Source organism: Ursus arctos, unplaced genomic scaffold, assembly GCF_023065955.2.
Source record: "Ursus arctos isolate Adak ecotype North America unplaced genomic scaffold, UrsArc2.0 scaffold_36, whole genome shotgun sequence".
Lineage (NCBI taxonomy): Eukaryota > Metazoa > Chordata > Mammalia > Carnivora > Ursidae > Ursus > Ursus arctos.
The window spans coordinates 16,148,700-16,162,187 of record NW_026623050.1 but is presented as its reverse complement, the minus strand read 5'-3'; the positions used below and the strand labels follow the sequence as shown (position 1 = coordinate 16,162,187).

At 33.3% G+C, this 13,488-nt stretch overlaps 1 protein-coding gene across 2 annotated transcripts in view; it reads left to right on the top strand.

Moving 5' to 3' along the window:
- The window catches only part of TRPM7 (transient receptor potential cation channel subfamily M member 7), a 114,811-nt gene that overhangs the window by 67,290 nt on the left and 34,033 nt on the right, over positions 1-13,488 (top strand). For both annotated transcript variants that reach the window (XM_026518467.4, XM_057306333.1), the window contains 6 exons: positions 129-357; positions 1,416-1,571; positions 1,645-1,788; positions 3,743-3,871; positions 6,267-6,545; positions 11,965-12,139. In XM_026518467.4, coding sequence (XP_026374252.1) covers positions 129-357; positions 1,416-1,571; positions 1,645-1,788; positions 3,743-3,871; positions 6,267-6,545; positions 11,965-12,139 — 1,112 coding nt within the window. The remainder of the gene's footprint in view (positions 1-128; positions 358-1,415; positions 1,572-1,644; positions 1,789-3,742; positions 3,872-6,266; positions 6,546-11,964; positions 12,140-13,488) is intronic.

Below are 13,488 nucleotides of genomic sequence, written 5' to 3'. Positions count from 1 at the left end.
TCTAATGCCTTATAATTCCCTGAGTATGTGTTAAAATATTAAATATAAAATGTTATGAAATTATATAAGAATAGTGTCTAAAACTGTAGTTTGGTAATATGAATGTTTTGGCTTTTATCTTTTGATAGTGATTTTGGTCAGCTAGCAGTTGAATTACTAGAACAGTCCTTCAGACAAGATGAAACCATGGCTATGAAATTGCTCACTTACGAACTGAAAAACTGGAGTAACTCCACCTGCCTCAAGTTAGCAGTTTCTTCAAGACTTAGACCTTTTGTAGCTCACACCTGTACACAAATGTTGTTATCTGATATGTGGATGGGAAGGCTGAATATGAGGAAAAATTCCTGGTACAAGGTATACCTTAGAAACCATTATATAAAGTATGGGATTAGATAAAAAGAACAGTGGAATTAGCCCAGGTATATAGAAAAATGCCGTGATTTATGAGGGTGGTGGGGGTGGCAGTATTGGCATTTTATCTCAAGTGGCACGAAATGGCCTCTTTTTTCCTTCTATTCTTCACTCTGAATCATTTTCAGGTATAGTGTATGATTATCGCCCCTCTCTGAGCTGAAAGCATGAGGGCCACAAAGGGAGTATTGGTGTTTACAGCCCTGAGCAGCCATGAAAAAAGTTTCTTCTTTATGAAAAGATGATTTCAAAATTCTAAAATTGAGAACCTCTCTCCTAACTTAATAATTTTTACATGAAGTATATTAGATATACCTAGCTTTTATGGTTAAGAATTTGGATAAAATGTAGACTGGTACTTTTGGTTTCATCATAGCGAGAGATACTACTTTAAACTTTCCTTTTCATTGTCTTATATCTTAAATAAGGTACAGAGATGTAGAAGGCAGAAATCAGGCAAGTGGTTTAACCATTGTAAGTAGATAACAAATACTGATCATCTAATAAAAATAATGGTGAAAGATTAACCAATAGAAACCCTGATACACAATTATACTTTCTTTGTGCTTTAGGATTATGCAGGTAATAACGTAAAATTTTACAAATAAACCTGTTTGTTTATAGAGGCACAAGCTGAGTAATCATGTTACGACACGGAACAGTTGCAAAGAGAGTTAGGATAAAATTATGCACGTAACAACTTCATAAGGCTTGAATTTTATTTAAACAAAAATGTATTTTCTGAACAAACAAATATTAAATCTTTTCTGTATCCTCATATCATAGTACTCAAATGTTTTGTTACTCCTTTAAACAATTCAACCTGGGCCTCTTTAAATATAATATGCAAGTACAAAAACGAAGTTTTTGGTTTTTCCCCTATACTAACAGGGACAGATTGGCTAACTAATAATCAAGATATTTAATACCTTTTAAATTATTTTTATTCTACAAGGTAATTAATTTTAAAATATAAACTTACGTGTTTCTAAAATTTTTAGGTCATACTAAGCATTTTAGTTCCACCTGCCATATTAATGCTAGAGTATAAGACAAAGGCTGAGATGTCTCATATTCCACAATCTCAAGATGCCCATCAGATGACAATGGAAGATAGCGAAAACAACTTTCAAAACATAGCAGAAGAGATTCCCATGGTAAGGAGGAAAAATATTTTTAAATATAAACTTTTTGTGAATAAATACATGATAAGTGTTATTTTTATTTTAGGAAGTGTTTAAAGAAGTAAGAATATTGGACAGTAATGAAGGAAAGAATGAAATGGAGATACAAATAAAATCAAAAAAGCTTCCCATTACAAGAAAGTTTTATGCCTTTTATCATGCACCAATTGTAAAATTCTGGTTTAATACGGTATGTTGTATGTTTTTTAAGTTGTACGAGCATGTTTTTAAAGGATAAGCTTTAAGGTACCTTTGGTCTAAAGTCCGTTATTTATCTTGATGCAACTTAGATCACTGACAAGCCATTTTCTACTTAAAAGAGTGTCAGTTTAACTTAGTTTTATTCCAGTTACCATCATATAGAATGATAAATGCTAACAAATTTTAATTCTAATTGGAACTAGAAATTGACTAAACAAAAATGTGGTAACCATAGGCCTTTGTAAGCAGGTATCAAATACAAATCAAATCTACCATATCTACCAGAAGCATTGGTAAAGATTAACCAGAAGAGACCTTGATATATCTTTGTGCGTTAGGATTTTGCAGAGAATGTGTAAAATTTTTGAAATGAACCTTTTTGCAGTGTTAATTTGAAGGTAAAAAGTAATCTAGATCGTTCATATAGTTTTGTTTATCAGTGGTATAATAGCTTATTTCCTTCATCATATTATGGTACATGTTTTATTATCTGACACATAATTGGCTTTTCTCTTGCTTTATGGAAGAACAGTTTTTTTCTCCCAGATCAAAGAGTATATATGTCCATGGGGGATGGACTCACCTCATAGAAACACATGAGATTAGCCCCAGCTTTTAACCATGGGTTGAATGAATGAGTTTTTATTCCTCTTCCCAGAAAAATTGAGTTATTTTTTATTTTTTTTTTGTTTTTCATTTCCATCACGTTTGCATTCATGTGAGTGACTGTTTAAAAGTGGACAACCCTGGGACACCAGGGTGGGTCAGTCGGTTAAGAGTCTGCCTTCAGCTCACGTCATGATCTCAGGGTCCTAGGATCGGGTCCCATGTCAGGCTCCCTGCTCAGCGGGATGTCTGCTTCTCTATCTCCCTCTGCCTCTCCCCCTGCCTCTCCCCTGGCTTGTGCGTGCTCTCTCTCTCTCTTTTCTGTCGCTCACTCTCTCAAATAAGATCTTTAAAAAAAAAAAAAGACAACCCCGATGGCCAAATAGAAATTTCTCTTTTCTTTCCTTATTTATTGGAATTTACTGCCCTGCCCTGCCATAGCTTAAGTCAAGAATGTGGCTTGTTTTAACACTGGTAGAGGCAAGGAGAATGATGAGAGGATTCTTAGATACAGTTGTCCAAGGGTGAACAAATCTGGGCTTTCCTCTGAAATGAAATAACTCTTCAGATGTTATTATACGTAGATCTTATATAATATAATCTTTTTTGTTGAGAGTATCAAAGGTGGTATGTTCCCTTACCTAATGCTTTTATATCTGTTTTCATTTCTTGGGATTCAACCTCAATAACTAGGAGTTAGGAAAATACCAGTTGTCTTTCCTGGGAATAGTATGTGGTTGGGGGAAGGAGGAAGCAGGTAGTATGTGTTTCTTGGTGATGTTGGTGATGAATTTCTGTAGTATATTTAATACGATATTTTAGGTATAGTGTAAGTAAAATGGAATTATGTGAACTATGCTGAGAACAAAAATAAAAATCTATTTTAAAATTCTTCCTATGGGAAGTACTAAAAGTCATCAAAGTTCTAGAATACCAAAGTAATAGTCTCGGAACCATTTATGTTTTTGTTGATAAACGCAGTGTCTGCACTGAAGGTTTTTTTTTTTTTTTTTAATATTTTATTTAAGGGAGAGTGAGCGCACACAGGGGCGGGGGGGGGGCAGAGGGAGAGGGAAGACTCCACGCTAAGTGAGGAGCTCAGTGTGGGGCTCAGTCTCATGACCCTGAGATCATGACCTGAGCCAGAACCAGAGCTGAATGCTTAAACTGATTGAGCCACCCAGGCACCCCTAAAACTGCTTTAGTGATTGAAGCTTGGAGATAGTTCACAGGGGTTCATTTAGTCTCTCTTCTGTGTGTTGGATTGAAATTTTGATAGTAAAAAATTTTACCTTGTAATTAATATTAGTCATATTTTGTGTTTTCTTTTTCACTAGTTGGCATACTTAGGATTTCTGATGCTTTATACATTTGTGGTTCTTGTACAAATGGAACGATTGCCTTCAGTTCAAGAATGGATTGTTATTGCTTATATTTTTACCTATGCTATTGAGAAAGTCCGTGAGGTATGTGTGTAGTTTTTCCTACCAGTAACTTACTGTATATATGGAGGGTGTTTTGTTTGGTTTTCGATATGTATGTGGGTATGTGTATGTGTTATTCATAATCAGTAGGTAATAACATTATAGAAATGTAGAACATGTTTATTTTTGATATTCTAAAAATTATGGCATAAGAATAGGATGTTAACTTTGTCATAATTACAAAGTTCATGATTTGTTTCAGAAACATAGCCTAGATATTTTTTTTTAATGATTTTTTATTATATTATGTTAGTCACCATACAGTACATTCCCGGTTTGCGATGTAAAGCTCGATGATTCATTAGTTGCGTATAACACCCAGTGCACCATGCAATACCTAGATATGTTTTATGTTTTATTTCTTCAACATTTATATTTATGCTCTTTGTCACTCTTCAGAAAGTATTAGTTATACATATAGCCAGGCAGGTAGGTAAATTATAAATAGGTTTTTACTTTGCTGTTATATTGTACTTCCCGCTGAAGTGTGCTGTATTGCCCATTGAATTGTCATTTAGATTTAGATTCCTGTGTCTATCACAGCTTTCAGTTTAAATTATAAATTTTCTAACATCTTGATTTTGAAAAAATCTTTTTTCCTTAAATAAATGTTTATACTTTTTATTCAAACTATTAACTACGTAGTATAGTTTTATAACACATTGACTTAAATACGTCTGAATTATTTCATGTCTGCGCTTTAGATTTAGAGAATACATTATATTGCAAAAACAAATGAAAGCATTGTACTTCCCTTCCACTTAGGTGTCGTAGGAATTTATCTTCTCTAATAGTTTATTACGCATTTTTAATTCCTTTGAGTGCCATGGTTTATATGTTTATGAAATCTGTTGTTTTACCAACATGTTTGAAAAAATTAAATTGTTAAATGATAAAAAAAAGTTGCAAATAATTTTTTAAATGCATATTCATAAAAGAGTTATACAAGTATTCATTAGATTGTAATAACTGGTTGCCTCTAGGGGGAATCGAAGTTAATTGGCTAAGGAAGAAGAATGGAAGGGATACTTTTCAGTACTTATTTTTATATACACTATGATTTTGAAGCTATAAATGTATTACCATTCCCCTACAAAAAAGAAATTTTAAATTTTTTAAAAAGATTTATTTATTTGAGAGAGAATGTGCATGCGTGCCCACGTGCAAGTGGGTGGAGGGGCAGAGGTAGAGAAACTCAAACAGACTACGTGCTGAGTGCAGAGCCCATTGAGGGGCTTGGTCTCATGACGCGAGATCATGACCTGAGCCAGAATCAAGATTCGGGCACTCAACCGACTAAGCCACTCAGGCAATACAGATTTTTAATTTTTATATTCAAAGAAGAGGTAAGTACAGGTATTTAAACCATTGAGCTGTTTGCTTTCTGTAAATAAGACACTTTTGGAAGATCCTATTACGATATCCTGTTGTTTGAATGAAAAATATAACAACTTTCAGAAGTATCTCACTTTCCAGAGAACTCTGTTCTAATTTTTGATTTTCAGCTTCTTAGTAGAATGACCAAGGTTGAATTGGTCATTTATTTGTGGGTATTTATATACATATGTGGGTATATATACACACACACGCATGCACGCATACATAGAATGAGGATAAGAAGTATGTCTCTGATAATCTCACTGAATTGTTTTAGTGATCAGATACATCATCAGATCCCAAGATAATCAAACATACTTTGACAAATACCAAATGACAAATGTTATATAATTTTATTTATATGTGAGATCTAAAAAAAAACAAAGGCAGAAACAGACCTATAAATACAGAGAACAAAGTGAGCGTGGGGAAGGAGGGGAGGAGAGATGGGCAAAATGGGTAAAGGGGAGTGGGTGGCACAGGCTTCTAGTTATGGAATGAGTAAGTTCCAGGGATGAAAGGTATAGCACAAGAAATATATAGTCAGTGGTATTGTAATAGCATTGTGTGGTAAGAGATGATAGCTGCACTTGTGAGCAGAGCATATGTAGAGTTGTTGAATCACTATGTTGTATAGTTGAAACTAATGTAACGTGTGTTAACTGTACTTCAATTTAAAAAAATACTTTGAGGGGCATCTGGGTGGTTCAGTCAGTAAAACATCTGCCTTTGGCTCAGGTCATCTGGGATTGAGCCCCAAGCTGGGCTCCCTGCTTGGCGGGGAGTCTGCTTCTCCCTCCCCCGCCATGCTCTCTTTCTCTCTCTCTCAAATAAAATATTCAAAAAATACAAAAGTACTTTGAAATATTAAAAGATATATAAAATTCTGCTGTGATATTATAATTGAATGCTGATAATATGTTTTAATAGGAAGAAATTGATTTCTTAAACAGTTCCATTAGATTTCTTTTTTTTTTTTTTCTTTTTTTTAAACCTATAGATCTTTATGTCTGAAGCTGGAAAAATAAGCCAGAAGATTAAAGTGTGGTTTAGTGATTACTTCAATATCAGTGATACAATTGCCATAATTTCTTTCTTCGTTGGATTTGGACTAAGATTTGGAGCAAAATGGAACTTTGAAAATGCATATGATAATCATGTTTTTGTTGCTGGAAGATTAATTTACTGTCTTAACATAATATTTTGGTATGTGCGTTTGCTAGATTTTCTAGCTGTAAATCAACAGGCAGGACCTTATGTAATGATGATTGGAAAAATGGTAAGTTGAGAGGCATCTGATAATACTCATGGGTTTATTGATATTTTTTCTTGAAATCATAAAAACCTGTCATTAACATAGTTTTATTTGAACTAGAGAATGTTATTTCATGTTTATTTGCCTCATACCTCAAATTGGCCAATCCTCAGGATATTAATTTTTGAAGAAAATATGTGATGGGATAAGATTAAGAAAACCATATTTTATTTGTTTTATCTTAAAATGTTATAATTTTTAAATGCTACTTTCTAGGCCTATTTGAGATCAGAATGAAAAAATACAAATTTGTTAGCTACCATTTGTGAAGTTGTTTTCATCTTTACTAAGGCTATCCTAGTCTGGCACCTGCCGCAATCTAGTAAAATCTGTTTACTCATAACCACTGTGGCCTATCTTCAGTCTACATTATAGCTAGAGTAATTTCAAAATGCATATCTGAGTATGTCACTTCGCTTCTTAAAAAAATTTTTTAATGCTTTCACATTACCCCTAGTGATCAGTATACTTAATGAAATCTGTAAGTCCTGCCCAGTTTGACTGTTGCTTTTCTTTTAATTTTCCAATAGAAACATCTTCCTTGCTTTCTTTTAAAGTGTCATCTCTTACCATTTTTTGACCTCTTATCTATGCTGTAGTCACACAGGCCTTTCTGTATTTTAACATAGCCCCTACCAAGGTACCATAGCTCATGTTCTTCTTTCCGCCAAGAATGACTACTCTCATCTACATTCATATCCGTAGCTCTTTTGATTTACATACAGATCATATCTCCAACATAATTTTTGTTTTGGGGGAGCTTTTTTGATCTTTTCCCACTAAATCAAGTTTATTTGCTATAAAGTTTTATGGGACCCATATTCCTCCTCTACAGAATATTTCTCTCTGTGTCTAACCATATTTTAAACTATATTCTTACTGGATTATTTATGTACTTCTCTAGACTATAAACTCCTTGGAGTAGGAACCTTGTCTGGTTTTGGTCACCTTTGTATCTTTAGTACTTACCATAGTGGCTGTCACATAGTAGATTCTCCTTAGTAAATGTTTGCTGGTTGGATGGATATAACCATTACAAGTAGGAAAAAAAGACATAAAAATACTGAACATTTATTGTGTTTTAATAGGTTGCTTCTCTTAATTTTACATGCTTAGCAGCAGATTATAAATTTTAAAACTATAATCTTCTATCAAGTAGTTTTTAATATTTATTTTATTCTCACTCCTATGCAAGATAGTATAACAATTAGAATAGTGCCTCTGAACTTTGTGAAATTATGTTTCTCCTTTCTGATTTTACCAATCCTGTAGTTATTTTAAATAATTCTATAATCTAGTTTGGAGCTTGTTCTACATAAGTATTTTAGGAGATTACATATGGTATTAGTAAGCTGTCCATGTGATTTATTGATGAAATTAGTGAGTAGAGGATATAGGGATTTAGGGAAAGAGATAAATCTTTGGATGCTTTTATTAAAGCAGTGGGATATGATCTGTTCTTTGAAAGATTAAGATAGGTAGGAGTAAAAAGGCACAACCTGACTGGAACTATTTTAATGATAAGGAGTTGTTGGTTAATGTCAAATTGGATAAAAGGGCCTAGCCTGGATTACATAAAACATTGAAAACTGGGACCTTAAAGAAGAAAAATATAGAGGAAACCATTGAAGAGTCTCCCCTCCAGCAAATTTGATTTTTCTTTCCCATAGGAGGAATAAGTTGACATTTCTTTATCTTTCCTTATCATTTCGGATAGACTTTTCAATGCATGGATGCTGAAAGCAGCTAGTCAGATTATTTGTTAGATGTTGATTTTCAGCCAGTGGGGACAGACTGAAAAAGTCTCAAAAGTGTTTTTCTTGCTCAGCTCCAATTCCCTACACTAATCTTGTTCCATTATTATGTATTTGCAAGATAATGCTAGCTTAAACAGTACTACCTATGGTTTAGGGCGTTAGGTTCCTCTTTCCTTCTATCTTCACTGATTCAAACTATTTTTTCAGGTTACAGTCAGAACATCTTTTCCTGATATAATATTTCCAATATCTTGCTCTTTCCTACAGGCTTAACCAGCTGGCAGGTTTTGTTTTTTAAATGTAGATGTCAGGCTTAATGTGCAATTCCTTATACATTGAACTGAAAAATCTAAAGTGTGTTGTCCCTACTTCTGCCGTAAATTGCTTTCAGTTTCCAGTGGTCAAAAAGGCAAACACTATTATACTATTGTTTTTGTAAAAGTAACTTTTCCTTCCTCATTCTAAAATTATTATTCATTGTGGAAAATTTTAGTAAATACAAACTACTATCCAGAGACATCCACTGTCAACAGTGTGGTCTATATACTTTTTCTGTGCTTCAAGATATACAGGAATACATGCTTGCATGTTAAACTCCACACAAATAAATGTATATAATAGCTTTATCAAAGTAGGCTCATTATATGTGCTGTTTCTCAATTCTTTTCAAAGATCTGCCCCCTTCTAATAAATATGAAAATCTATTCCTAGAGTTTCTGAAACCCTTTTCCTTAACTGTGGAAAATCTTTGTCTTCTAAATTAAATGTACCTTCTGACTAATCCCACTAGCTCATAGGATTATTAGCATTATGAAAATAAGATTTTTTAAAAAGGTTTTCTAAATATAAAGTTTAATTATTTGCTTTTTCCCCAGTCGAGAATTCCTGGTTTACTATTTGTCATATCAAAGAAGTAGTCATTATTCATCCATTTGTACTCTTTCATAAAGTGAGAGTATTTCCAGGAAAAGTTAAGGGATTTAAGGCTTGTAGGGAAGAATTGGTTTTAGCCTAAAATTGTAGCATGCAAAATTATTTAGTGACTTAGTGGTATCAGGTTAACGTAATGGTAGTGTACAGTAAATTAGAGATATAGGAAATACAGAAGTGAACAGCCATAATAATAAAAGATGGAAATTGGAAAAGTAGGGTGAAGCCAAGAGAAAGAAATAGATTAGAAGCTGTCTGGATTTTCATCTGAATCTTGCCTCTCACATGCTCTCAGCACTCCTGCCAATTCTCCCATCCAAGTTATGAAGAGCTCGAATATATATTTCATTTTCTTCTTTATCTGTGATCTTTAGAACTACCCTCCACAAGAATTATTTATGTCTTTCCCCTCTTCAATCAGTCATTTATCACACCATTATCTGTTTCTCCTAGTGCCATTTCCCTTTCTGCCCCCTTTAGAGCTTTCAAAATGGTTAATATCCTAGTTATCCGTTTAACCTAGGTGCTATAGAGTGTAAGAAATCCTTCGTTAAAATATACCTTTAAATAATGAATAAAGGAGATGAATTTTATAGTAGTAGGTTCCTAGAGTAACTTAATACTGTTTCTTTTATCATTGTGTATCTATTTTATGCTATGCACTATAGTAAATTGAAACTACAAACATGAATAAAACTTGGTCCAGAGCCTCATAGAACTCACAGTTTAGTATATAAGACAAACATATGAAAGATAGGTAGCTACAGAAAGATAAACTTGTTTGAATATGGATGAGATAGTACCTAATTCTCTCATGAAGGCTTTCACAAAGAATATGGTATTTGAAAGTTTGGCAAATAGGAACTTTTCTTGAGCAGGGAATTTCTAATCAGAGAAAAAGCTTTGAAAAGTTTGAAGATACAAAAGATGAAAATAGACGAAATATTCCTCACAGTTGATATCATTAATAAAGATCACACTTATGAAAATAGTGTTGTAAATGCTAACCTTTTCCCACTCGCTCTGTGTATCTGTACATTCAGTCTAGAAGTCCTCATTTTATATATGTGGAAATGGGATATATTTAAATATTTTTAATTAATTAAATTTAGATCAAGTATAAGGAAGGTTGTCAAATAGGCTTTATGTGAAAGGTATGAAATCCAGGGACCTCTGTGACTCATCAGTCATAGACTTTGAATAGTTTTAGGATACCTCAGTACAGATTTGAGTACGGTTTTGAATTTTTGACTTGGCGTTTTTCTTTAATTACGGATAAATATTTGGATTCCATAGTGTTTCAGATGTCGTGAATAATGTTATGATGATTTGCCTTTTAAAATCTCTTATCCCAAGATTTTGTTGAAATCTTGTTGTTATTGAAAACATACATTCTCTTAGTGTGTATGTTAAACACTCAGAGAAGGAATTATTTGACTATTTTACAAATATGAGAACTGAATCTTGGAGAGTATTAGGACTCTTTGATTGCAAGTCACAGAGACTCAACTCTAATTTAATTTAAAAAGGAAATTTATTGGCAGATGTGTAAGAATTTTAAAGATGAAGGATCAAGTCTAAATAATTACTTATAAATAAATATTTTGTAATTTTAAAAATAAAAAAAACCCAGACTTATAGTCCTCTTTACCTCTCACATTCCTGCCTTCCATTTCTACTTTCACTATATATTTGTTTGAAAAATATATGCAAATGTCATAATAATTTTTTAGGTTATTTTATTGCAATTATGGGTTTTTTAGGTTAGTTTATTACAATTGTTGGTAAAGTACAGATTTATCGTAAATGTAGTCTACATTGATCTGTGTGGGTTTTCCCCTAGTATATTATTTGTGGATGTAGTACATTGTTGGAGTGAGATAACATTCACTTTTTTAGATATAAATGCTGAGCGCTTGTATCCCTAATTAAGTGGATAGAAATTAAAGTTCTTTTATAGGATTTCACTTCACTCTTAGATTTCTTGAGTAATGATTTCAAAATTCAGATCGTGACTTAATAAATTATTTTTCAATGATTTATTAGGTGATAGCCCAATTAGACTTTTTTTCACCTTTGTTGAAATTAAAGAATTGTAGGCTACTTGATTTGTAAAAGGATTTTTTAACCAGTTAATTGGTGTCATTTATTTTTTCAACACCCATGCTGATAATTGCAGTTTATTGTTTTATTTAGCTCCTAGAGGTTTTCACAGTCCAGGGTAAGGGACCGTGGTATAGGGTTCAAGATGGGTGAGAAGAATACCTTTTTGTGTATGAAGTGGGCAAAGGACAGTTATCAAAGGGAGGTAGAAAAGTGAATCTGAACTTCCAATGCTACAACACAACAGTTTTAGGAAAGATCACATATGGAAATTGGTTTCCTGAATCTGCCCATGTGTCTATACCTCTTTAAATCTTCTTGGACTCAAGATAGGCAAACTCCAGTTGGAACCAGTGATATGGTTCATTATATAGAATGTGCCCCTGACCTGTCCAGCTTCACAGGTCAATTTTTATGTAATCTCCTTGATGTTAAGGTTTACGTAGTGATGAGATTCTCCTGAATGCTAATACTAGGAGGAAAAAGAAACTCAAAGATTCTAGTAATTTTTTAGAACATTAGAACTATTTTAAGATGAAAAAACTGTTGTTTTTAAATTCCCATGTATTTTAACAGTGTTCATTTTTTAACAGGTAGCCAATATGTTCTACATTGTAGTGATTATGGCTCTTGTATTACTTAGTTTTGGTGTTCCCAGAAAAGCAATACTTTATCCTCGTGAAGCACCATCTTGGACTCTTGCTAAAGATATAGTTTTTCATCCATACTGGATGATTTTTGGTGAAGTTTACGCATATGAAATTGACGGTAAGGGTTTATGTTTACAAATTCATCCTTTGGTTATTGTATGTTTTAAAGTCAGAATTGCATTACAGTAATATTACATATTTTTACAAGTCTAACTATTAATACCAACCTAAGCCCTCCCAACATGCATTCATTAATTAGCCCAGGAAAAAAAACCTATAAAAATTAATCGAAAAAAATATTTTAGAATTTTTTCAGCCACAAATGGAAATCTGGCCTAACCCGGCTTATACAGTAAGTATATTTATTAGCTCATGTAACACAAAGTTCAGAGAGAGTGGTCTTTGGAGTTTGTTAATTCATAGTTAAGGACATCTGTTCTTTTCATTCCACTGCTCTGTAATCAGAGTGTCCGATTGATACAGGTTTCCCTTATGATTAGAAGACTGTCACTAGCAGTGGGAGGAAAGAGACAGTGTTTTCCATGGTTCTCTTAAGGGTGAAAAGTCCCTTTCCCAAAAGCCTCCTATTGAACCTGTTCCTTAAATCTTACTAGCTCAAATTGGCTTCAGCCTGCCTATCTATGAAACTGTTGGGGCAGGGGTGATAGGATTACAGTGATTAGACCAACCGTGGTAGGTTGGATAAACTCTTAAATTAACAAAATTCAACTGTGAATGCATTTTCTGCATAAGGTAATAATCTTTTTAAATTGTTTTAGCTAACGAGGCTAGATAACTGATGAACACAGGAGATGCTGCCAGTTTTCAGGGATGTTCTTCTACTGACTTCCACAATTGCATTTTAGAATCTTCATTTGGTTAGTTGCTCTTCATCTCTTTTCCAGTTTCTCTCCTGTTTTTACTCCTCCCTCACCACACACCTGCATTGCCCCCTACCCACCTATTTATAGGTGATTTGGTCAGGAGATGGCTACATAGTGGTCTTTAGTTGTTATCAGATATTGCTTGAAACAGTGAGGTTTTACCGGCCTGGTCAAACTTTGTGTTCAGTGCTTTCCTGTTCAGTGCCATTTTCAGGTTTTCATTTTCTGCGCTTTTTCTGATGTGGCTCTAGTTTAGTTGTTGTAAAGCATTGAATATAGCTTTTTAGTCTTCCTCATTCTCTTCCTTGGGTATTTGCTATATCAAACAAATCTGAATAGAATGGAAATGGGTTGATATAACTTAAGATTGAAAGAACCTTGTGCATTCATTTGCCTGTGAAACAATTTTATTTGAAAGGAATGATACAGCCTTTGAGTGTTTTAATGGTGTATATGTTTTTAAACGATTACTAAAGAAATGCTAATTGTATTGTAAGCATTTATATAAAACTTGTCACTAATTCATGATTATTTAATTCTAATCCTTACCTTATTTAAATTGTTTTGCTAAATTCTTTAATAG